This window comes from Scyliorhinus torazame, unplaced genomic scaffold, assembly GCF_047496885.1.
Source record: "Scyliorhinus torazame isolate Kashiwa2021f unplaced genomic scaffold, sScyTor2.1 scaffold_1886, whole genome shotgun sequence".
NCBI lineage: Eukaryota > Metazoa > Chordata > Chondrichthyes > Carcharhiniformes > Scyliorhinidae > Scyliorhinus > Scyliorhinus torazame.
The window spans coordinates 1-23,702 of NW_027309613.1; the positions used below are offsets into that span (position 1 = coordinate 1).

The 23,702-nt window shown below is 45.4% G+C and overlaps 1 protein-coding gene across 1 annotated transcript; it reads right to left on the reverse strand.

Annotated features, from left to right (window-relative positions):
- Positions 1–525: 525 nt before the first annotated feature.
- LOC140407730 (histone deacetylase complex subunit SAP130-like) lies at positions 526–23,627 on the reverse strand (the record flags this gene model as incomplete). The annotated part of the gene is made up of 9 exons (XM_072495022.1): positions 23,371–23,627; positions 16,650–16,817; positions 16,391–16,523; positions 13,153–13,280; positions 11,445–11,569; positions 9,975–10,119; positions 8,845–8,935; positions 2,407–2,511; positions 526–667 (listed from the first exon to the last, which is right to left on the reverse strand). Coding segments are annotated over exons 1-9 (1,283 nt in total), but the record flags the coding sequence as incomplete, so codon positions are not given.
- Between the last annotated feature and the right edge of the window lie 75 nt (positions 23,628–23,702).

A 23,702-nucleotide genomic window follows, 5' to 3' on the forward strand; every position in this document is an offset into this window, starting at 1 on the left:
GTTATCGGGGTAGATGGAAATGCAGAACTTGAAACACAAACAGTTCAGCCATGATCTTATCAAAGTGGCAGACTAGGGTCGAGGGGCCGAATGGCCTATTTCAGCTCCTATTTCAGATGTTCGTAAATCAAATCTGTCGCCGATCCAAGTTGCCAGCTGAGGCAATAAAGATTTGTTGTATTGTCTGGTGTGGTGGAAGTGGGATGGGCGAGTTCACTACTACCCTCAGCCACATTTTACAACAGGGTCACTGGATAGTATTCAGGAACGCAAACCAACGGTGGACTTTTGCCCCTTCGTACTACACTGAAGTGTCACTCGGGTCAGATATCACCCGACACGTGTGCATGGGAATAAGTTAGCACCCTGGAGGATTGGCATCGGGGACAGAAGGAGAAAACAAGGAGGAAAATCTAGACAGTCGAATGCAATGAGAATGCTGGACATGCAGCCACAAAATAGTTGCTTGTGCTTCTAACCTACCTACTGAAACACTGAAGAGTATCATTCGGCCTGACAGCTTACCTGTTCTCAGTTCGTGTTTCCATAGTAACAGGGTTAGGCGAGGCCCTATGACCCGGTATGGAGATCAGGTTGCCCCTTTCTGTTGTATAGTCAGGTTGGATCCGTGGGGAAGTGTGCGTTATTGGCTGAGGAACAACCTTTGCTGCAACACAACACAAGATGATGTACATTAGAGATTGCATTCCCTTCTGCTTGTGCTAGTTTTCCAAGGTTACCGCGACTCTTCCAAAGTTACAGCAGATGAACAAGCAAACTTACACGTGCATCCCATCAAACCAACCCTCGATCCAAATTAAGAAATGGCAATGAGTTCCTGCTCAACATACCTCGAAAGGGATTTTCAGTGCAACATTCTGCGCACAGTTCTGGTCATCACATTACAGGAAGCATGTGTTTGCACTGGAGCAATATGAAGATTTATGAGGATATTGCCAGGAATTGAGAATTCCTAGACATGGGGAAAGATTGGCTAGGCTGGGGTTGTTTTCCTTGACAGGCCATGGAGAGATTTAGTGATACAGGGTCTAGATAGAGTGCATAGGAAGGGCATTTTTCCCTTTGAGGGAATTATTAGGAGGTATAGATTTAAAGTAAATGACAACAGATTAGAGGGGAGTTGTGAACTTGTTTCATTGAGGGGTGCTGGAGATCAGTCCAAAGATATATGGAATATGTGGATTGGCCATGCTAAGTTGCCCCTTAGTGTCCAGGGATGTGCAGGTTATTTATGGGGTTGCAGGGATAGGGCAGGATGGAGCAGGTGGACATGGGTAGAGACTCATTTGAAGGGTCAGTGCAGACTCAATGGGCCAAATGGACTCCTGCTGCACTGTAGGGCTTCTATGATCTGGAACTCACTGCCTGGAAGGATGGCAGAAAGATAAACCCATATTTATCCACTTGATATGCCGTAACAGACAGGGGTATGGACCACGAGCTGGAAGGTGGGAATAGACTTGATGAAAGCAAATTACTGCGAAAAAAAGCAATTACTGCAAATGCTGGAATCTGAAACCAAAAAGAAAATGCTGGAAAATCTCAGCAGGTCCAGCAGCATCTGTAGGGAGAGAAAAGAGCTAACGTTTCGAGTCCAGATGAGCCTTTGTCAAAGCTAAAAGACATAGAAAGTGGAAAATATTTATACTGTGGGGTGAGGGAATGAAAGATGAGTCATAGCCACATAAACCAAGGGAACAGGTGCTAATAGCCACAGAAACCAGAGGAAACTACACCAACCTTGGATTCTGTGGCTATTAGCACCCTGTTCCCTTGGTTTATGTGGCTATGACTCATCTTTCATTCCCTCACCCCACAGTATGAATATTTTCCACTTTCTAAGTCTTTTAACTTTGACAAAGGGTCATCTGGACTCGAAATGTTAGCTCTTTTCTCTCCCTACAGATGCTGCCAGACCTGCTGAGATTTTCCAGCATATCCCCTTGGGAATAGACTTGATGGTTCTTTTTCAGTCGTCAGAGACACGATGGCTGAATGGTATGTTTCGGTGCCATAAACTTTCTATGTTTCCAAACTTCCTTTCTCATATGCGAAGTAGTCAATTTTAACCTGCAATTGTACTTGGTCCTGTTATAGGATCACAAACCAATACAGTAGGATTATTCTAGGGAATTAATGAATACAATTCCTACTGAATGGGTGAGAGAAGATTGCGAGAGGCTCATCAGAACATTACTCTCCACTTCTCCCTGGAGGCAGAGCTCTGTCAATACAAAGCACCCAGAATTCTGAACAGAAACCTCAAGTTTACATGTGAATGGTTTATATGTCTGCATGCAAAACCCAGGCTCGATGAGGTCAGGGTTTGCTTCAATATTGCACTTTGCGTTTAATTTGGCAATTGGACCACTTGCTTTCACTCACCGACAGGAATAGTTGAAGTGGTGACTACAGGGGCATGCGGTGTGTGGGAGGCCATTGTCATGTTAACAATTGTACTGCTCGTCACTTGAGCATGGGAAACACCACCTGGAAAGGAAGAGAAGGGATTGTGAATCGAGAAAATATTAAGAAAGTTAGCAGGCAACCAATCACACCTATTCCCAAATAAGACAAACTCTTAGAGCAATAAAGACTAGATCCAGTTTGAAAGGTAGACACACGAGAAATGACAGCCTTTTCCCAACTTTCGTTTTATCGTATGGAAGTCAGGTTTTAAAAATACCGATGGGCTGGATTTTGATTTTCTTGGATTCATTGTCCCCTTATTATAACATTTCACAGACTTTGCTTTTTCTGTTGCAAACTCAAAATATATTACGCATTGCAAAGGTAAAGACATTGCAGAAAATCAGCTAAACATTATTCTAGCCATTTAACTGTGTTTCACAAAAGACTTTCCCAAGATCAGAGAAGAATCAATGCTTACACTCTCCTTTCACAATTAAATCCAGCTACTTTAAAAAAAAGTGTTAATGATAAGTTATCCAGCATTGATGTGCAGCATAAACACAGAATGCAAGTACTAAAAATCAAATTAAAATAGACAATGCTCAATATGAATAAGTCAACCACTAGGTCGAATTAATGCCTTCATTGAGATTATCGTCTTTCCTATCTAGTGTCTAACTTGAGGCTCGTCAGCATTCCATTCGCACTTTGTGACAGCTTCAAGGTCAAGGTTACAACCTGTGTGGCTGCACCTGGATTTTATCACTGGCAATTGGCTACACTAATCTTAATTTGCTCCATAACCCAAAATGAACTGACTGAAATCAGAAACTGTTCAAATAACACTCATTCCATTTTAAGTCATCTGTAAAGTCTTGAAGCAGACCATTATACTGGAACCAGGCATATGTTTTGAAGTTCCAATAACCTATGTCCTCACTAGCCACTTCATGACTTGATAAAAGGTCATTGATACCATTTAAAAAATATATATATATTTATTCAAATTTTCAACAATTTTCAACAAAACACTCCCAACCAGAAAAAAAAAGAATAACGCACAAAACAAGCAAAAATTGTACATGAGATTTCCACCAAAATACAATAACCCCCATTTAACAAATAAACACGCCAGTAAGGAAAAACACCCCACTCTAACCTAAGCCAAACAGATAAACCAAATGCCCCTCCCCCCCTGGGTTGCTGCTGTTGACCTCCACCTAACGTTCCACAAGAAAGTCCAGGAACGGCTGACACCGCCTGGCGAACCCCTGCACAGACCCTCGTATGACAAACTTTATCCTTTCCAGCTTGATGACCCCTGCCATATCGTTAATCCAAGCTTCCATGCTTGGGGACTTCGCATCCCTCCACATTAGTAGGATCCTTCGCCAGGCTACCAGGGACGCAAAGGCCAGAACTCCAGCCTCTTTCGGCCCCAGGCACGCCCGGCTCGTCCGATATCCCAAATAATGCTATCCCCCAGCTTGGCTTGACCTGGGTGCTCACAACTTTGGACATAGCCCTCGCAAAGCACCTCCAGAACCAGGCACATCCAGAACATATGGGCATGATTTGCTGGGCTCCCCGAACATCTCAAACATCTGTCCTCCACCCCCAAAAACCTACTCATCCTCGCCCCTGTCATATGCGCCCTATGGACAACTTTGAACTGTATTAGTCTGAGCCTGGCGCAAGAGGAGGAAGAATTAACCCTACTCAGGGCATCAGCCACAGATCTTCATCCAGCTCCTCCTCCCATTTACCCTTTAACTCCTCCACCGAGGCCTCCTGCAGCTCCCGAAAGATCGCCAAGACCTTGCCTTCTCCCACCCATACACCCGAAATCACCCTGTCCCGAATCCTTCGTGCAGGGAGCAGCGGAAATTCACTCACATGCCGTCTCACAAACGCCCTCACTTGCATGTACCTAAAAGCATTCCTGAGAGGTAACCCAAATTTATCCTCCAGCGCCCCTGGGCTCGTAAAAGTCCCATCGATGAATAGGTCCCCCATTCTTTTAATCCCAGCCCGATGCCAGCTCAGAAACCCCCCATCCATCCTACCCGGAACGAACCTATGTTTCTCTCGTATCGGGGACCAGACCGAGGCCCCCATGGCGCCTCCACTGCCCCCAGATCTTCAGAGTCGCCGCCACCACCGGACTCGTGGTGTACCTGGTTGGTGGAAGTGGCAATGGTGCCATCACCAGTGCCCCCAGACACGTACCCACACAAGACACCACCTCTAGCCTCTTACACGCCGCCCCCTCTCCCTCCATTACCCACTTACGGATCACCACCACATTAGCTGCCCAATAATAGCCACATAGATTTGGCAGCTCCAGCACCCCCCTGTCCCTGCTACGCTCCAAAAACACCCTCTTCATCCTCGGGGTCTTATTCGCCCATACGAATCTCATAATACTCCTGCTTACCCGTTTAAAAAAAGCCTTGGGGATTAGGATGGGTAGGCACTGGAACACAAACAGGAACCTCGGGAGGACCGTCACCGTAACCGACTGCACCCTATCCGCCAGGGAAAGTGGCAGCATATCCCATCTCTTGAAGTCCTCCTCCATCTGCTCCACCAACCGTGTCAAATTGAGCTTGTGCAGGGCCCCTCATTGATACCATTAACTGACACGTGGGATGTTTCCGGTGGCGGTTGCAGGGCTCCCACCCGAGAATTGATTTTTCGGAGTTTTGATGCCTCGTCCCAGAAGCAACTTTTGATTAAACAAGGGTAGGAAGGCACAGAGAAGAGAGATGTCCAAATCTCAAAGAAAAACGGCCGTGAAAAAGAGGGCTAATGAGGTCCACCGGTGGGTGGAAAGGTCGGCTCAGAAACTGGAAGGAAGGCGGAGGCTAGTGCGCCGGGTGAGGCCGCACTGCTCACGGCAGAAAGGATGACCGAGGCGATGGCCGTGGTACTTGAAAAACAGTTTACAAAACACATGGAAGCGATGAGGACGGTGATGGTGCACGGTATTGAAAGTGCTGGTGGAGGAGGCAATTGCACCGGGGAGGGCGGCGGTATCGAGTGCAGCAGCTGAGTTGCGGGAGCAGGGTGAGACATTGAAGGAAGTGGAAGAGGCACTATCGCAACACAGTTATCAACTCACGTCGATGGGGAAGGAGCTGCAGAGGGCAATAGAGACCAACAAGGATTTGCGAACCAAAATGGAAGACGTGGAAAACAGATCCAGGCGGCAGAATCTGAGGATCATGGGTCTGCCCGAAGGGGTGGAAGGCCCGAGGTCGACGGTGTATTTTGCCACGATGTTATCGGAGCTATTGGGGGAGGGGGAAGATCCCTCTCAATATGAACTGGATCGGGCTCATAGGTCGTGGAGGCCTATACCAAAGGCGAGTGAGCCGCCAAGAGTAGTGACTGCTTGTTTCTGTAGGTACCACGTGAAGGAGAAGGTCCTGTGCTGGGCAAAGCAGAAGGTGCAGTGGACTGGAGTTGGTATACGCATATACCAGGACTTTACAGTGGAGTTGGTGAGGAGGCGGGCGGCCTTCAGCCGAGTGAAGATGGAACTGTATAACAGCAAGGTGCGGTACGGCATAGTGGAACAACCTAAGTTGAGGGTGACTTACAAGTCCAAAGACTTTTATTTTGAGACAGTGGAAGCGGTGGAGGTGTTTGTGAAGGCAGAAGGGCGGTGGCAGAACTGAGAAATGGGACTTTGGACTGGTCTTGTACTGAGGTTAGGGGGTTGGTAGGAGAGTATGTAGCTTTATCTTTTCACTGCATGTTGTTGTATGTACTAAATGAGTCGGCACTGTCTATTTGGACAAGGTAAGAGTTGGGACTTTCCTTTGCAATGATGGTTCTTTGGGGCATGTGTGTTTATGCTGGGGTTGTGTTTTCAAGGGACCGATACTGGGTGAGGTGTTTTCGAGAGGAAGTGGAGGGGAGGAGTCTGGGGGGGGGTGTTTACAATTCATGTGTATCATTCATTGTACATTTTCAGGGATTGGATGGCCTTGAATATTAGTGGGTGGGGGGACAGGGGGACGGACTATCTAGGTTAATATTAACCATGGGCGATTCCTGATCCCTTTTCTGGGTTTTCTTTATTTGATGCTTATATTGTCATGCGGGCTGTTGTGAGGGGGTTGGTGGGAGGATGGAATTGTTGTTGTTAATAAGGGATTTGACATTGTGTCCATTACTGTTTACTGGTTAGGGCAAATTTTGAAGAAAATGTGAAAAAGGAGAATAAAAACACTTAAAAAATTTTTAAAAAACTGACACGTGGGATTCTTTCCTGGGGGTTATAAATGATCTTTGCATAGTTATTGAGAAGCAGTGTCACGAATTACCCAACACCACAACAACCTGCATCGATATAACAACGTCAATCTCAAGGGGCTTCACGTGTGTTAAAAAGCAAATTTGACACCATGTCAGGTAAACAGATATTAGGGCAGATTACCAAAAACCTTGTGAAAGTAGCAAGCTTCCAAGGAGTGAATTAGGGGAAAGAGAGGTGTAGGGAGGGAATTTCAGAGTTTAAGGTCCAGGCAGCTGAAGACGCAGCCAATAACAGTGGAACTGGGGGACTCAAGAGGCCAGAATTAGATGAGTGCAGTTATCTTGTTTATGGGTTGGAGCAGTATAGAGAGATAGGAGAGAGCAGGGGTATAGAGGGATTTTAAAACAAGGATGGAAATTTTAAAATTAAGGTGCTGCTTAACTGGGAGCCAGAGCCAGTGTAGATCAGCAAGCTCATGGGTCCAAGTAAAGGCATGGGCAATAGAGTTTAGATAACCTCAATTTACAGAGGGTAGAATGAGTAGACCAGCCAGGAGTGCTTAGGAATAGTCAAATCTCGAAGTACCAACGATATAGAAGAGGCTTCAGCAAATGAGTTGAGGCAGGGCAGAGTCAGGTAATGTTACCCAAGGTTGGAATGGGACATTTTAGTGATAGCGCAGAGATAAGGTAGCTCAGAAATAAGGTAGCTCATCTCAGCATGAAACACAAAGAAAAAGTTTATTTATTTTTTTAATTGCAAAGGAGAAGGACTGAGTTAGTGGTAAGAGAATGGAATTTGGAGTGACATCGAAACCAAAAGCTTTGGTCTTCCCAATATTGAATTGGAGGAAATTTCTACTCATCTAGTACTGAATGCAGGATAAGCAGTCTGATGATTTACAAATAATAGAGGGATCGAGAGGGGTGGTGGGGAGATGGAGCTGGTTGTCAGCATATAATTGGAAAATTATAAGGGGCTGTTTAGCACTAAGGGGCTGTTTAGCACAGGGCTAAAATCGCTGGCTTTGAAAGCAGACCAGGCCAGCAGCACGGTTCAATTCCCGTACCAGCCTCCCTGAACAGGCGCCGGAATGTACTAGGGGCTTTTCACAGTAACTTCATTTGAAGCCTACTTGTGACAATAAGTGATTTTCATTTCATTTTAAATGATCCTTACTTTTCAGAAGATATCGCCAAGAGGAATGTTGATGAAAATAGGAGGGGAGCCTAGGATAGACTTGTGGGGGATGCCAGACGTAATGGTTCAAAAGTTGAAGGAGGACCATTGCAGATGACTCTCTGGCTACAATTAGATATGAATAGAGCCAGGGTAGTGCAGTCCCACCCAAGTGGACTACAGCAGAAAGGCATTGGAGGAGGATGCTATGGTCAAACGTTTCAAAGGGTGAAAGGCCAGGAAGGATGAGGATAGATAATTTACCTTAGTCACAGTCACACGGGATGCTATTTGTGATTTTGAGAAGAGCTCTAAATAAATTTAGAGTACCCAATCCACTTTTTCCAATAAAGGGGCAATTTAGCATGGCCAATCACCTCGTCGGCACATCTTTGGGTTGTGGGAGCAAACACGGGGAGAATGTGCAAACTCCACACAGACAGTGACCCAGAGCTGGGATCGAACCTGGGGCGTCAGCACCGTGAGGCAACAGGGCTAACCCACTGCGCCACCGTGCTGCCCTTAAGAGCTGTTTCAGTACTGCAACAGTGCACACAAACCTAGTTGAGGACTTCAATAGAATTGAGGCCAAGGAAACTCAATCCGAAAAAATGTGATGGAAGGTATTAGCAAGTAGCTGAACTTTTATTGTTTAGTCAACTCACCCAAGAGGTTACTTTTTAAAATGTGCCTAGAGATGCTTTGCTTTGGGCCTGTGAAGATTTGAAAGTTTGAATCTTGATTTGATTTGAAAGGTAGTAACTACCTTAAAATGTCTCAATACGTGACTTATTAAAAGACACGGTGTGACTGTCACTGAGGTGGAGTACTTACCACTCTCCTGCACATCTTATCTTAGGTACCTTTATTTTAAAGAGCAATCAACTGCTATTGGTCAGTCTAAAATTAAATCGAGAGCAAATGCATAAATACATTGAGATTTTTTTCAGAAACCAGGTACTCACCCTGACCTGTGGTAGAGGGGATTGAATTTGTGGAGAGTATGGGTGCCACAGTAGCAGCAGCAACCGGTGTCCCGGTACTGAACATTGTTTTCTGTTGAAAGAGAAGCGCCTGGTTGGTATTGGAGGCCGACAACATTACAAGCTCCAGTTTCAATTTGCTATTTTCCACTGGCTGACTAACAACAGGAAGGGAGTCATCTTGAGATAAACACAAAATATTTCACAAGCTATGAAACAAGAATTCCAAGCCAGCTCAACCACATCTTTCATTTGCAGGGATTGACTGTTGCCAGCTGCAGCATCGAGGTAGTGTTGTTGCTGCTCACTGGCCACAGCAGGTGCGGCTGAAGGACATCTGCTTCGAACAGCAAAATCAATGTTTTCCAGTATTGCTGATCTGTATAAGCCTTCCATTCCATTCGGAATGCAATCAATGATGGTTGAAGAGCCACAAATGATAAGTTAAGAACGACCCTGGTGCTGCAGGATCTGCCCTACAAATAAGCACAGGGAAACCCCTGTATTTGAGAGAACTAAAGTCAATATTCATAGGCGTACACAGCAGAGCAGGGACCCATTCAGTCTTTGTGCCTGTGCCAGTTCTTTGAGAGATCTATCCAATTTGTTCTGCTTCTTACTCTTTCACTACAGCCCTACAAAGGTTTCCCATTTGGAAAGGTATCGGGGAATTGTTTCAGGAAAGTGGTCATCAGCTTACGCACAATGAACTAGGCATCCACTCCAAATTAAACGCACAAAGCTCTCAGAAGAGTTATACCTTAAATGCATGAGGTCTTAAAATATTTATAATTTAAAACATTTATAATCATCTCACTTGCTAACAAACAAGAACTTGGTTTAAAGGTACTTAAGTGACTTAATGATTTGAGGACAAGGCATTAAAATCAGTGCACTCTCAGACTTCTGGTTAAATTACAAATGAATTGACTCTAAAGTAGTGATTGCCCATTTTACAAAAACATCCCATTTCTGGAACAATACATCTAACTTGGGTCAAAGTGGAAGAGTTTCATGGGGAAATGGGCGAGTGTGAAGGTGCGGGTAGAGGGGATAGGGATTATTCCTGGTAGCAGCTTGTGCAACAAAGCGATATAGAAGGAACTCTTTACCTGTGTTATGTGAAGCTGTGGTTTCTGGGCAGCCACTGCAGGGTGGGACGGTAATGTGATTCGAGCTGTTGTATCTCTGGCTTGCTGAGTGCGTTGGATGCTAATCGTAGCAGCGGATGGGTGAGGCTGAATGGTCAGTGCTGGTCTACAAAAGGGGATGGGATGGAGAAAAATAACAAATTAGGCAACAGATTATTTGAATATTTACTGACAAATAACTAGCTTTGGAATATAGGAACAGGAGGAGGTCATGCAGCCTCTGGAGCTTGTTCAGTTAGATTGTAGCTGATCTGTATCTAAGCTCCATCTATCCGCCTTGGCTCTGTAACCCGTAATACTTCATTTTCTCATTTTCAATTGTTTTTTTATGGGAGGAGAGTCCACTACACTTTGTGAGAAATGCTTCCCAGTATCACCCTGAACAACACAGCTCTAATTTTAAGGTTATGTCCCATTGTTCAAGACTGGCCCAGCAGAGGAAATAGTTTTTGTCGACCCCAACAAATTCTTTAATCAATTTAAACACTTCAATTAGGCCATCCTTTCATCTTTTACATTCAAAGGAATGCATATGTTGTCTATGCTACAGAAATAGATGTTCACAATTGAACTCTTTTAGCCCAGTACCATTCTGGTAAATCTGTGCTGCAGCCCCTCAAGGCCAACATATCCTTCCTGAGATGCAGCAGCCAGAACTAAATGCAATACTTTTAAGTGGTGGGGTCTAATCAGAGGTTTGCATAGCTGTAATGTTGCTCTGCACAGTAACCAGGTAATGCAGGAAAAATTGCTGATGTATTAAAAACAATGCCTAATGATTTATGCCTGTTACTGGTACGGCAGTTAAATCTTCAGATCACGACAGCAGTAATCTATATCTCAACATCTCTCCCATTCAGAATCCCTGAAGGCAGGAGAGGGCTGTGCATTTTTTACGACCCTTGAAGGATTGCAGGAACACTTCCCCACCAAACCCATAAAGAATGCCACAATTTGCAGTTTTATTCGAACAGAATTCTGGCCCTGTGCATTTTTCAGAATCTCATTACAATATTCAGCATTACAAATTAACAGACCCGGTTACAGGTCAATTTCCAAAACTCCACATTTACATGTTAGAAGTGCAGAACTGTTCATGACAACTCGAATCAAGTTACAACAGCCAGAGAAGGAATGAGCCTGAGAACCCTATCAATGTTCCCAGACTCATTTCTCTTGTGAGGTTGTAAAAACGTTGGACAGCCTCCAACATCAACAGTCACAAGTCTTCTGGAAGCAAAAGGTGACATTTCAAGCAAGTTGAAATGCAGTATTTGAATACAAGGACTGTAACATATCAGTGTTAAGATAATTCAAGCACAGACACCCTGAAGATGTAAAGAGCACTCTATAAACCCAAGCTCTCTCTTTGCCATGCAGAGTCATTACATAAGAAATCCTTCCTTGGCTCCATTTTCTTTCTTAAATTACCTGTGTGCTACATCTGTCCCATGAGCTGCTGCTGTTGTAATGACAGGAGACTGTGCTCGGGTCGCAGATACTGTTGCCACCACAGCCGGAGGAATTGCTGTAGAGGTGGTGGAAGGAGGACGAGACTGCAAAACAAAAAGCCAGGTTCAAATTTAACTCATTTAAATGCGGAGGCAATGCCACAACATGTCAAACTGTACAAAATGGGTCACAAGTTGGAGGTTAACCATTCATGGACTCAAAGCACAGGAGGCCATTTGACACATTGCGTTTGTGGTGGCTCTTTAATAGAACTGTTCATTTAGTTCCATTCCCCTGCTTTCCCCAAAGCCCTGTTTTTTTTCCCTTTACAAATAAACATCTAATTCTCTTTTGTAAGTTACCATTGAACGTTCTTCCACCACCCTTTCAGATAGTGATTTCCAGATCATAATTCTGTTGCGCACAAGTCTTCCTTCAGTGAGAGAGATAAGAGCCACATGGGCGACAAATTCCCTAATAGTTGCTGGCCAATCTGCACAATGCAACCAGGCAGATGTGTTCACTGCTCCCCCTGCTGTCAATTACATCCCAAAGAGGGTTCCAAAAATAAAACCAGCATAAAGAGTCTTGTCAGTTTGGTGGATGTTTGAAAACTGGAAAGTCCACAGGAAGCCAGCAATAAGATCATAAGATGTAGGAGATGAAGTAGGCCATTTGGCCCATCGAGTCTGCTCCACCAATGAGATCATGACTGATCAGATGATTCTCAACTCCACTTTCCTGCCTTAGCATCATAACTCTGGATTCCCTTACTTATTAAAAAGCTATCTATCTCAGCCTTCAACATACTTTATGATCCAGTCTCTACACCCCTCTGCGGTAAAGAATTCCATAGATTCACTACCCTCAGAAAAGAAGTGCTTAACACAGACAGTGTTACGGGTTAATAATAAAAGTAATAATCTTTATTGACACAAGTAGGCATACATTAACACTGCAATGAAGTTACTGTGAAAAACCCTTAGTTGCCACATTCTGGCGCCTGTTCGGTACACAGGGAGAATTCAGAATGTCCAAATTACCTAACAGCTCGTCTTTCAGGACTTGTGGGAGGAAACTGGAGCACCCGGAGAAAATCCACAAACCAGGGGAGAACATGCAGATTCCACACAGACAGTGACCCAAGCTGGGAATCGAACCTGGAGCTGTGAAGGAACAGTGCTACCCACTGTGCTACCGTGCTGCCCACGAGTTGGGTGGAACGTGGCCCAAGAAGGTATAGATGTGGATGTGTTGAAGGTCGTGTAAGGTAGAGTTGAGAAGCCATTGAAGGAAGTCACTGCAGGAATCTGCCTTGGAGCTGATGAAGGTGTAGAGAAGGGTTGCAAGCTACTGTACGTGATGAGGTGGACACTTAAACAGGGGGTGAAAAAACATAATTGGCCATCAACCAGGCATCTGCAGAAAACGCCGTTCAGAAATGGTCAACCAGGGACGCTAAGGCAGTCGGGGTGCTTGTGTTCTGCTGACAGCTTATCAAGGTGGTTTTAGATAGAGTCGGAGAGAATCACACCTCATACCAGACTTAACATTCAACAGTCCAAGGAAGAGTCTTTAGTGTTTAAAAGTTAAACTTTAAGGTGAGATTCACTCAATCATACTGCAGCTCCATCACGATAAAGATTTTAGTTTAAAAGGAACTCACTATTTACGAGTGAATGTTTACCTGTATAGGTAGGTGCAGAGAGTGCTGCACAGCAGTCTGAGGATTCCCAGCTGTTGGTAACGGTGCTGGAGCAGGACGCAGGACTGTAGTTACTTTAGAACTTGATATTGCTGCTGCGACTGCTGCACCTATAAAGGATAACATGTCATTTCAAAAAGCTGCACCTCATCAGCCACTTGGATGCATCTAAAGGGACCGAACCTGCAATTAATTATTTGAAGTGCATTGATTGCAGAGTTGACACAGAATAGTCATGCAAATAGATAAAACAAATGAATATAATGCATTAGTTAAGGAATACAAGTGGATCAAGGCACCAGGAGATACATGCGCTTCTCTTTGCAAATTGGGAGTTTATAATTATAATAATAATTTTTCCAATTTACCTGGGTACCTGTGCAGGCAGATGTGGCCTCAGTTTAACCTTTCATTCAGAGATGACATGCAGCGCTTGCCTCACCACTTCACTGAAGTGTCAACATGGTGGGGCTTTAACCAACAGCATTCATACCATGGGGACAACACTAACAGGGCGGTCAAGTTTGACGAGCATGATTAACATTTAAACAGCAGTCTGTTCCAGAGATCAGTCAAGAACAGGTTCTATATGTAGATGGGTTTGCAGTTTTGGCTTGAAGAAGACTTCCTGTGGCGGCCACGTTGCAGACAGTCATGAACATGGTGGCTCCCACGCGGGGAATTGTATTTGAACCCAGTAACCCCGATCGGGCAGCTGAACGTGGCTGGATTGTTTTTCAAACTCTAAAAGGTAGAGAGCGACTCTATTTTAAACTATGTTCAGTAAACTATGTCCAGTATTCACCCTCCCAAGATTAGCAGGGGAACAAAACGGCTGCAGGCAGACCTCGAGGCCTTGGAGAGCATGGTCGAAGGTGCAATGGCGGCAGACTTGGAGTCAGCGCTTCCGACCCAATGGTCCACCGATCAGCTGGTGGACTTTCTAACGTTACAATTTAAAAAACAGAGGTTTGAAACCTCTGAAGACCTGGCCAGAATCACAGACCAGTTTCCTGGACAAGGAGAAAATTCTGAGGTGGGCCAGACAGACAAAGAACAGTATGTGGGAGGGAAGCGCAATCCGGGTCTACCCTGATTGGGGCACGGAACTCGCTAAGCGTCAGGGCAGATTCAATAGGGTCAAGGCGATCCTACATAAAGAAGGCGTGAAAGCCAGGGTTCTGTACCTGGCTCGTTTATGGGTCACATTTTGGAATTTGGAGTCTTATGTGGACACTGCAGAGGAACCAAGCAAGTTTTTACGTGACCAGAGGATCGGGAGTTTGCAAATATGTTTGACTGGGTTTGAACCGTGTTGTTGATATTGTTGACTATTTTTTCTTCGTGTTTCTCCTTTTCCCTTTCTCTATTCTTCTCCTCCCTGTTTTCTTTTTAATGTTGGGAGTTATTTGTTCTGGGTTTGGGGAGATGTGGAGGGTGGGACAGAGTTAATGATGGGTCGGGTGTGGGTGATGTGGCGGGTCCAGGGAAGGTTGAGGGCCTCATGTGGGGGCCACCATACAGGCGGGAAAGCTAGTAAACGGAAGAAATGTGGGTGATGAGATGGAAAGAGGAGGGTAGGGTTTTAGTTCTTTTCTTTCTTTGGTCTAGATAGGTGTAGAGGGGGCGGAGTAGTAGGATGGGACGGCTGGCATTGAGAGTGCTGTTCAGGCACAGAGGTACAAGAGTTAATGGTGGTGGACACCTTATGGAGGCCTCATGAGTGACTTCCGGTGGCGACCATGGAGTAAGTGGTCGCACACAGGGCAGCTCCGGCTCAAAGGTGCGGATTTGAGCCCTTTTTACCCAAAGACGGGAGAATTCTGATGGGAAAGGTGTGGAGGAAAAGTTCCCCCCGGGAGTGGCATGTCTGTTGGTTGTCAGGCCCAGCAGAAGGTTAAAGACCTGGCAAAGGAATTGGAAGAGACCTGTGGCGCAGCAACAATTGGAAAGATGACAGAGGGTGAAGGGTCGCCGCATGTTGGAAAACGCCAGATGGAGCAGCAATTCATCAGAGAGGAGTACCGCCAACAAAGAAAGGAGATGCAGAAGACCGATCAAAGGCCAATGAAGGAGCGCTTGGACCCTTGAAAGGCTCGATGGAGAGTCGGGAAGTGCTTGGAGGCACAGGGGTCGCAGATCAGGGAGATGGAGAGGGTCATGTCTGACCATAGTGATCGGGTGGTGGCATTGGAGGCGGAGGTGGGGCTCCTGGGGGACCTTTGCAAGTTGTTAAGAGCAAAAGTAGAGGAGTAGGAGAACAGGTCTAGAAGGCAGAACCTGCGTATCGCTGGCCTGCCTGAAAGTGTGGAAGACACGAGTGCTATGAGATACATCTCTTTATCTTTATTTCTTTATTGTCACAAGTAGGCTTACATTAACACTCCAATGAAGTTACTGTGAAAAGCCCCAAGTCGCCACATTCCATCTCCTGTTCGGGTACACAGAGGGAAAATTCAGAATGTCCAAATTACCTAACAGCGCATCTTTCGGGACTTGTGGGAGGAAACCGAAGCACCCGGAGAAAACCCACGCAGACACAGGGAGAGCGTGCAGACTCCATACAGACAGTGACCCAAGCCGGGAATCAAACCTGGGACCCTGGAGCTGTGAAGCAACAGTGTTAACCACTGTGCCACCGTGCTGCCCCATCTGGATGATGCTGGCGGTGCTGGTGGCAGAGGCAGTGCTGGACAAGTCCCCAGAGGTGGATAGAGCACACAGGTCCCTAAGACAGAAGCCAAGAGTGAGGGAGCCGCCACAGGCGATGATTGTAAGGCTCCACAAGTTTGTGGAGAAAGAGAAGATCCTGCGGTGGGCCAGGGAGAAATGGAACTACGAATGGGAGGGGAACAAGGTCCGAATAAATCAGGACATTGAGTTGAGCTGCCGAAAAGGTGTGCTGGGTTTAACAGGGCTAAGACGGTGCTTTATCGATGGCCGAACAGGTTCAGGGTGTGTACCCGGCGAAACTGTAGGTGGCATTTGAAGGCCGGTAGTATTATTTTAAATCCCCAGAATAGGCTAATGGCATTATTAAAGAACATAAACCGGGGGAGAACTGAACTTTGATGGGAGACAGAGGATGCGGGTAGTATGGGGGCCGGAGTTAGCTTGAACAATCCAACACCTATACTCCTTTTTCAAACAAACCTGCCCCCCGCCCCTCCCACCACACTACGCACGCCACGCCACACACACAGAAGACACAATATATTACCTCTAGGCACATGGGATGAGAACATCTGTGTCTGTGCTGAGGATGGTCCAATATGGAGTGAAGCTGGAACTGAGTTTCGGATGATTGACATTTGCACATTGGTGCCCATCAGATGAGGGATGTTCGGATGCCCCTGGGAAGGATATAATTCAGAATCAAGACGCAGTAACTGAAATGGGAGTTTGACAGAATGGCTTGTTCCTGTTGAGTGTGCTGGGCATTCCTGTGAATTGATGTTATATAAGATTTGTGCTCTTACCTGCTGCCCACTGATTGTAGCTACAGGGATTGCAGAGGCCTGTGGTACACCAGTATCCATGCTAACAGTTACATGTCCTGAAACCTTCGGAGGAACAGTCAAGTGTCCTAGGCCAGATGACGGAGCCGGAGCAATGGGTCGACTGGGCAAGGGCGTCTTCAGTGTTGTCTGTGAAAATAAAACAACAATCTGATTTTGCGCAGAAAAACAAAAATAACAATACTGGGGTTGGGAGAAACCGGGAAGACTTTTGCTCATTTAAAATTTTCACTGTGTGTGTCTGTGGGCAGAACAGACCTTACCATGGGTGTTGTGTCTCAGAACAGCTGCAAGAAGCGACTCAGCTGTGTTAACAGTAATTCAGAGAATCATCAAACCATATATTTGAATCACAACAGTGAGAATTATATGAGTCACCTGCTAAATGACATAGATAGACTGACAGAATGAACTGGCAAGTGGCAGATGCAAATAGAATTTAATACAGAGAAGAGTGCAGGAAGGCATGCCAGGAACAACATCAGGCAAACCTAAAAATGAGTCAACCTGGTGGAGTTACAACACAGGACTACTTGTGCGCCAAAAAGCAAAAGTAGTAATACACAGAGCTATGCAATCCCATAACCAGCAAATCAGATCTAAGCTCCGTAGTCCTGTCACATGCAGTCGTGAATGGCGGTGGACAATTAAACAACTCACTGGAGGATGGGGCTATACAAATTTCTAACCATCGCCCCTTGACATTACCATCACTAAATCCCCCACTATGGGCGAGGGGGGGTTATCATTGATCAGAACCAGAGCATGTGAGTAACTCACATCCTGACTCCCCAAAACCCGTCCACAATCTACAAGGCACAGGTCAGGGGTGTGTGGGAATACTCCCTACTTGCAGGGATGAGTGCAGCTCCAACAACACGCAAGATGCTTGACACCAACCAGAAAAAGCAGCCCACTTGATTGGCACCTCTCCACAAACATTCACTCCCTCTGCCACGGAACACCACCACCTGGAGGCCCTTCTCCAAGCCACTCACCATCCTGACTTGGAAATATATCGCTGTTCCTTCACTGTTGTTGGGTCAAAATCCTGGAACTCCCTCCCTAATAGCGCTGTGGGTGCACCTACACCTCAGGATCTGCAGTGGTTCAAGATGACAGCTCACCACCACCTTCTCAAGGGCAATTATGGATATATCAATGAACGTTGGCTTAGCCAGTTACACCTAGGCCCCTCAAATGAATTTAAAAATCTGTCAGGTGATGCACTTTGGCAGAAGGCAGGAAGGAGAAGCAATATGGGCTTAACAGCACAATTCTAGACCGTGTGTATAAACAGAGGGACCCGGGGCGGCATGATGGCGCACTGGTTTAGCACTGCTGCCTCACGGCGCAGAGGGTCCTGGTTCGTCCCGGCCGCGGGTCACTGTCCATGTGGAGTTTGCACATCCTCCCACTACCCAAGGATGTGCAGGGTAGGTGGATTGGCCAAGCTAAATTGCCCCTTAATTGGAAAAATTTTAAAAAGGAACAGAGGGACCCGAGAGTGCATGTGCAGATATCTTTGAAAATGGCAGGACATATTGAGTGGCTAGCAAAGCATACGAGATGCTGGGCTTCATAGAGGCATTGAGCACAAAACAGGGAATTTATGCTGAACCTTTATAAAGTTCTGGTTAGGCCCAACTAGAATATCGTACCCAAGTTCTGGTCACCACACTGTAGGAAGATGTCAGGGTGGTTGAGAGGGTGGAGATGAGATTTACCAGAGTGGTTGCATGGATGGGGGATCTTAGCGACAAGGTTACAGTTGGAGAAGCTGGGATTGTTCGCCTTGGAGCAAAGGAGATTGAGGTGAGATTTGTCAGAGATGTACAACATTATGACAGATTTGGATAAGAGGGAAAAAGAAAAGTTGTTCCCATTAGCTGATGTACAAGGTAGGCAGACACAGATTTAAGGATTTGGGCAAGAGATGCGGGGGAATCTGACGAAGAATGCGAGTGGTAAGGACCTGGAGCTTGCTGCCCATGAGGATGGTGGAAGTAGAGATGACCAATGATTTCAAAAGGAACTTGGATAAGCGCTTGAAGGAAATAAACCCGCAGGACTATGGCAATCAAGCAGGGGAGTGGAACTGACTGGATTGCTTCACGGAAAGCCATCATGGACATGTCAGGCAGACTGGCCTGTTTGGGCCGTAAATAATCATAAATCTAAATGCTGATGGCATCAAGTGGGAACTGACTTGGAAGAATTAGAGCTTGACAGTGGTCAATCTAACATAATGCTATAGGTATTAATTCAACTCACTCACACCAGCAGACTCACTCGGTCATTTCGCCCAGCTACCCCCAAGGTCCTAATAATGTGGTCAGCATTTCCTCATTAAAACAGGCAGAAATAGAATTTAATACAGAGAAGAGTCCCAGCGGATTGGAAATGAGCAAACGTGACACCACTGTTTAAAAAAAGGAGGTAGGCAGAAAGCAGGTAATTATAGGCCAGTGAGCTTAACGTCGGTAGTAGGGAAGATGCTGGAATCTATCATCAAGGAAGAAATAGAGAGGCATCTGGATGGAAATTGTCCCATTGGGCAGATGCAGCATGGATTCATAAAGGGCAGGTCATGCCTAACTAATTTAGTGGAATTTTTTGAGGACATTATCAGTGCGGTAGATAACGGGGAGCCAATGGATGTGGTATATCTGGATTTCCAGAAAGCCTTTGATAAGATGCCACACAAAAGGTTGCTGCATAAGATAAAGATGTATGGCATTAAGGGTAAAGTTGTAGCATGGATAGAGGATTGGTTAATGAATAGAAAGCAAAGAGTGGGGATTAATGGGTGTTTTCTCTGGTTGGCAATCAGTAGCTAGTGATGTCCCTCAGGGATCAGTGTTGGGCCCACAATTGTTCACAATTTACAGATGATTTGGAGTTGGGGACCAAGGGCAATGTGTCCAAGTTTGCAGACGACACGAAGATGAGTGGTAAAGCAAAAAGTGCAGAGGATACTGGAAGTCTGCAGAGGGATTTGGATAGGTTAAGTGAATGGGCTAGGGTCTGGCGGATGGAATACAATGTTGACAAATGTGAGGTTATCCATTTTGGTAGGAATAACAGCAAAAGGGATTATTATTTAAATGATAAAATATTAAAACATGCTGCTGTGCAGAGAGACCTGGGTGTGCTATTGCACGAGTCGCAAAATGTTGGTTTACAGGTGCAACAGGTGATTAAGAAGGCAAATGGAATTTTGTCCTTCATTGCTAGAGGGAGTTTAAGACTAGGGAGGTTATGCTGCAATTGTATAAGGTGTTAGTGAGGCCACACCTGGAGTATTGTGTTCAGTTTTGGTCTCCTTACTTGAGAAAGGACGTACTGGCACTGGAGGGTGTGCAGAGGAGATTCACTAGGATAATCCCAGAGCTGAAGGGGTTGGATTACGAGGAGAGGTTCAGTAGACTGGGACTGTACTCAATGGAATTTAGAAGGATGAGGGGGGATCTTATAGAAACATATAAAATTATGAAGGGAATAGATAGGATAGATGCGGGCAGGTTGTTTCCACTGGCGGGTGAAAACAGAACTAGGGGGCATAGCCTCAAGATAAGGGGAAGTAGATTTAGGACTGAGTTTAGGAGGAACTTCTTCACCCAAAGGGTTGTGAATCTATGGAATTCTATGCCCAGTGAAGCAGTTGAGGCTCCTTCATTAAATGTTTTTAAGATAAAGATAGATAGTTTTTTGAAGAATAAAGGGATTAAGGGTTATGGTGTTCGGGCCGGAAAGTGGAGCCGAGTCCACAAAAGATCAGCCATGATCTCATTGAATGGCGGAGCAGGCTCGAGGGGCCTGATGGCCTAGTCCTGCTCCTAGTTCTTATGTTCTAAATATTAAAAAGGGAGAGGGGTCCTCCCAGTTGGTAATGTGTGGAGCTAAAGAAGATCATCCCAGGTTCTTGCTCTATGGCCAGGAGAGCTGCAGGGGCCTACAACTGGCCTTAACACAACTCTACTGGGCTGGGGTGAGGAAATTAGATCGATGTTCCATTCATAACAAATTAATAATTACTTTTGGAAAGTTTGGTGCAAGATGAAATTAGAATGAGAATTGGCTGCAAATCTCGAGCAAAATAAAAGGTTCCAGAGTGTGAGGCACAGATGCGGCATCAAAAGAGGCCTCCAGGAGAGAAAGGGAGGACTAATATGAAATTCAAAACTAATTACAGGGAGTTATTGTGGGTAGCACAGTGACACGGTGGTTAGCACTGCTGCCTCAAAGCGCCAGAGACCTGGGTTTGATTCTGACCTTGGATGAAAGTGTGGAGCTTGCATGATATCCCCATGACTGTGTGGGTTTCTTCCGGGTACCCCGGCTTCCTTCTGCAGCCCAAGGAAGTGCAGGTTAGGTGGGTTGGCCATGCTAAAGTTGCCCCTTAGTGTCAAAAGATGTGCAGGTTATGTGAGGTTACGGGTATAAAGTGGGGGATTGTGCTTAGATAGAGTGCTTTTTCAGAGGGTCGGTGAAGATTCGATGGGCTGAATGGCTTCCTTCTGCCCTGCTAGATAGCTAATAAAGAGTTTTGAAGTAATTCAAGACTTTGAATCGTGAAGGTAGAATTCTGCATGTGACATTAGCCTGAACATTCAGATGGTGATCGTCAGTTGGACGGAAATTCTGGTGCAGGGGTCATTTTTACATGGGATATGTAGAGCAGGGTTATCACAATCCCCTTAGAGTTGGCATGGTGGGAGAAAGGAAGCAGCTGCTGAGCATTCTGCAAAACATGTTCCATTTCAGTTGAGCTGGTACCGGTGCATAATCAGCCTCTGAGAGCCAGGACAGACCCTTTGAGCATTCTTCCTCCAAGACACCTTTCACAGTCCTGTGAATGCTGAACACTCAGCTACAAACAAATGAGCTGAATGCCCAATCAGGGCAGACAGCAGGAGGCAAAAAAGGGGGCAGTTTTAAACCAATTTGCATGTGGGCAACACATTTTAGACCACATTGTGTGCCAGGAAGGTGGGTTTGAAAGGGACGCAGTGAAGGCAAGTAAGTTTCTACCTGTATCCAACAGCAAAAGGAAACTAGCAGCGAATCTACCCCAATCTCTCTCCCTCTACCCATAAGACAAACATGGGAGGAAAATACCATCAGCGCAATCCAATTGCAGACCATTTGCTGCTTACATACAACTTTTAAAGTACCTCTCACGACAGAACATATCAGAAACACGGCTGTTGTTATTTATTATGTGGCAACCAGTTTGTCAGACTTTTGGGAACAGTTTCATTTACTCACCACTGGAAACAATATAGGGCTGGCTTAGTTACACTGGGCTCCAAGAATCAGTCAGCCCTAGTTGAGAACTAAAATAAGAGTGTGTCACTTATTGAAACACACAGACAAGGATTAAAATAAAAGCTCGCCGTTAATGTTGTCAGGCAAGAAACATCTGGGGTTGTGTGGGGAAAAAGGCATTGAATTGGATGATCCACCATGATCGTATTGAATGGCAAAAGTCACCCGATGGGCTGAATGGCCTACTCCTCTGCCGTTCCCATGTCTTAGTGAAGTCATGGATTCGACTACCAGGAGCATTTAACTCCAAAGTTAACAAATTCCAACCAGGATTATGCCTTACTGGATCTTACATTATATTCAAACAGGGTCCTGGAAAACTCTAATATATTAAGTAATTTACTGCGTGAATAATACTTTAAGTGTCCCTAGCACAAATAAAAAGTCATTATTTTACAACAGTTAATTAAAAAAGCATGCTCTTTCTTGGAATCATTCCTCAAGGAAAAACATGTTTCAAATAGAGTTGCCATATTCTTTGACTCACCACGAGCAACATCGCCAGATGCACGAGTCATTCAGAAATAATTGAGGCAGCCTGACAGTGTTCTGAAGGGTTGGAAAGAACCAACGTTTTCAAGCACACAATTCTTACGAGGATTTACAATTACATGCAGCTACAATGCCACGCTTGATGATGCTAAAACTTGAAGATGACTTGGTGCCAAATGTGTTGACTTTGGAGCAGGTCTGCAGACATGAGGAACAGAAGTCGTCACTCAGCCCCTTAAGACTTCTCCACCATTTACTTTGGGACTGATCTGTACTTCATCTCCATTTATCTGCTTTAATTCCATATTCTTTCCTTAACAAACCCAAAAAAATCTATTAATCTTGGTCTGGAAGATTCCAATTGTCCTCCAACATCTGCAGCTTTGCCCTGAGAGTTACAGCTTTCCACTACCCTCTGCAAGAGATTGTTTCCCAATTTCACTTCATAATGGAGTAGCCCTAATTTGAAGGCGATGCCAGCTTGTTCTTGATGTTCCCCCAAACCGTTTCCCTGTATCCACCATAACAAATCCTTTTATTAGTTTAAAGCACTCCGATTAGATCATGCCTTAATGGGCCAAACTTAAGTGAGTGCAAGCCAAGTTTATCCAACTCGACCAGATTAGCTAATCATCTAAGCCCCGAGCAAAATGTAGAGAGACAATAACCAGTTGCAGAGAACTGGCCACACAACCAGAGAGCTGCCACATCCCAAACCAACCTGCTGTTGATCCTCAAAACTAACCCACTGATACATGATAAATGGAACATTGACAGCAAACAAGAGCATGGTTGTCCTTCCATCTCAAATCCAAACCTAGAGGGTTCTGTTAATGGCTGTTAAAAGATGACTGCATACCTTCATTAGTCCTTCTGGGAAGGAAAGCTGAGTGGTCTGTGCTAGGTGCGTGGGAGGAGCACTCAGAGTTACAGGCACACCAGGCTGCATATGGTGCTGGGCTGCTGGTAATGGTTGTGAATGCGTCTGCACCTGTACCTGTGGGTATGGCCTAACCACCACCGTCTCCTGTTTCTCATCTCGGAATGGCAGTGAAGATATAGGGTTAGGATGCTCACGGGGCAAGTGTTCCAAATCCCGATTCATCTCCTCACTGCCAGCTGGAAGTAAACAGAAAATAACGGTTAACCCATATAGTAAACTATCAACAAGTGGCTTTATTGACCCCCAAC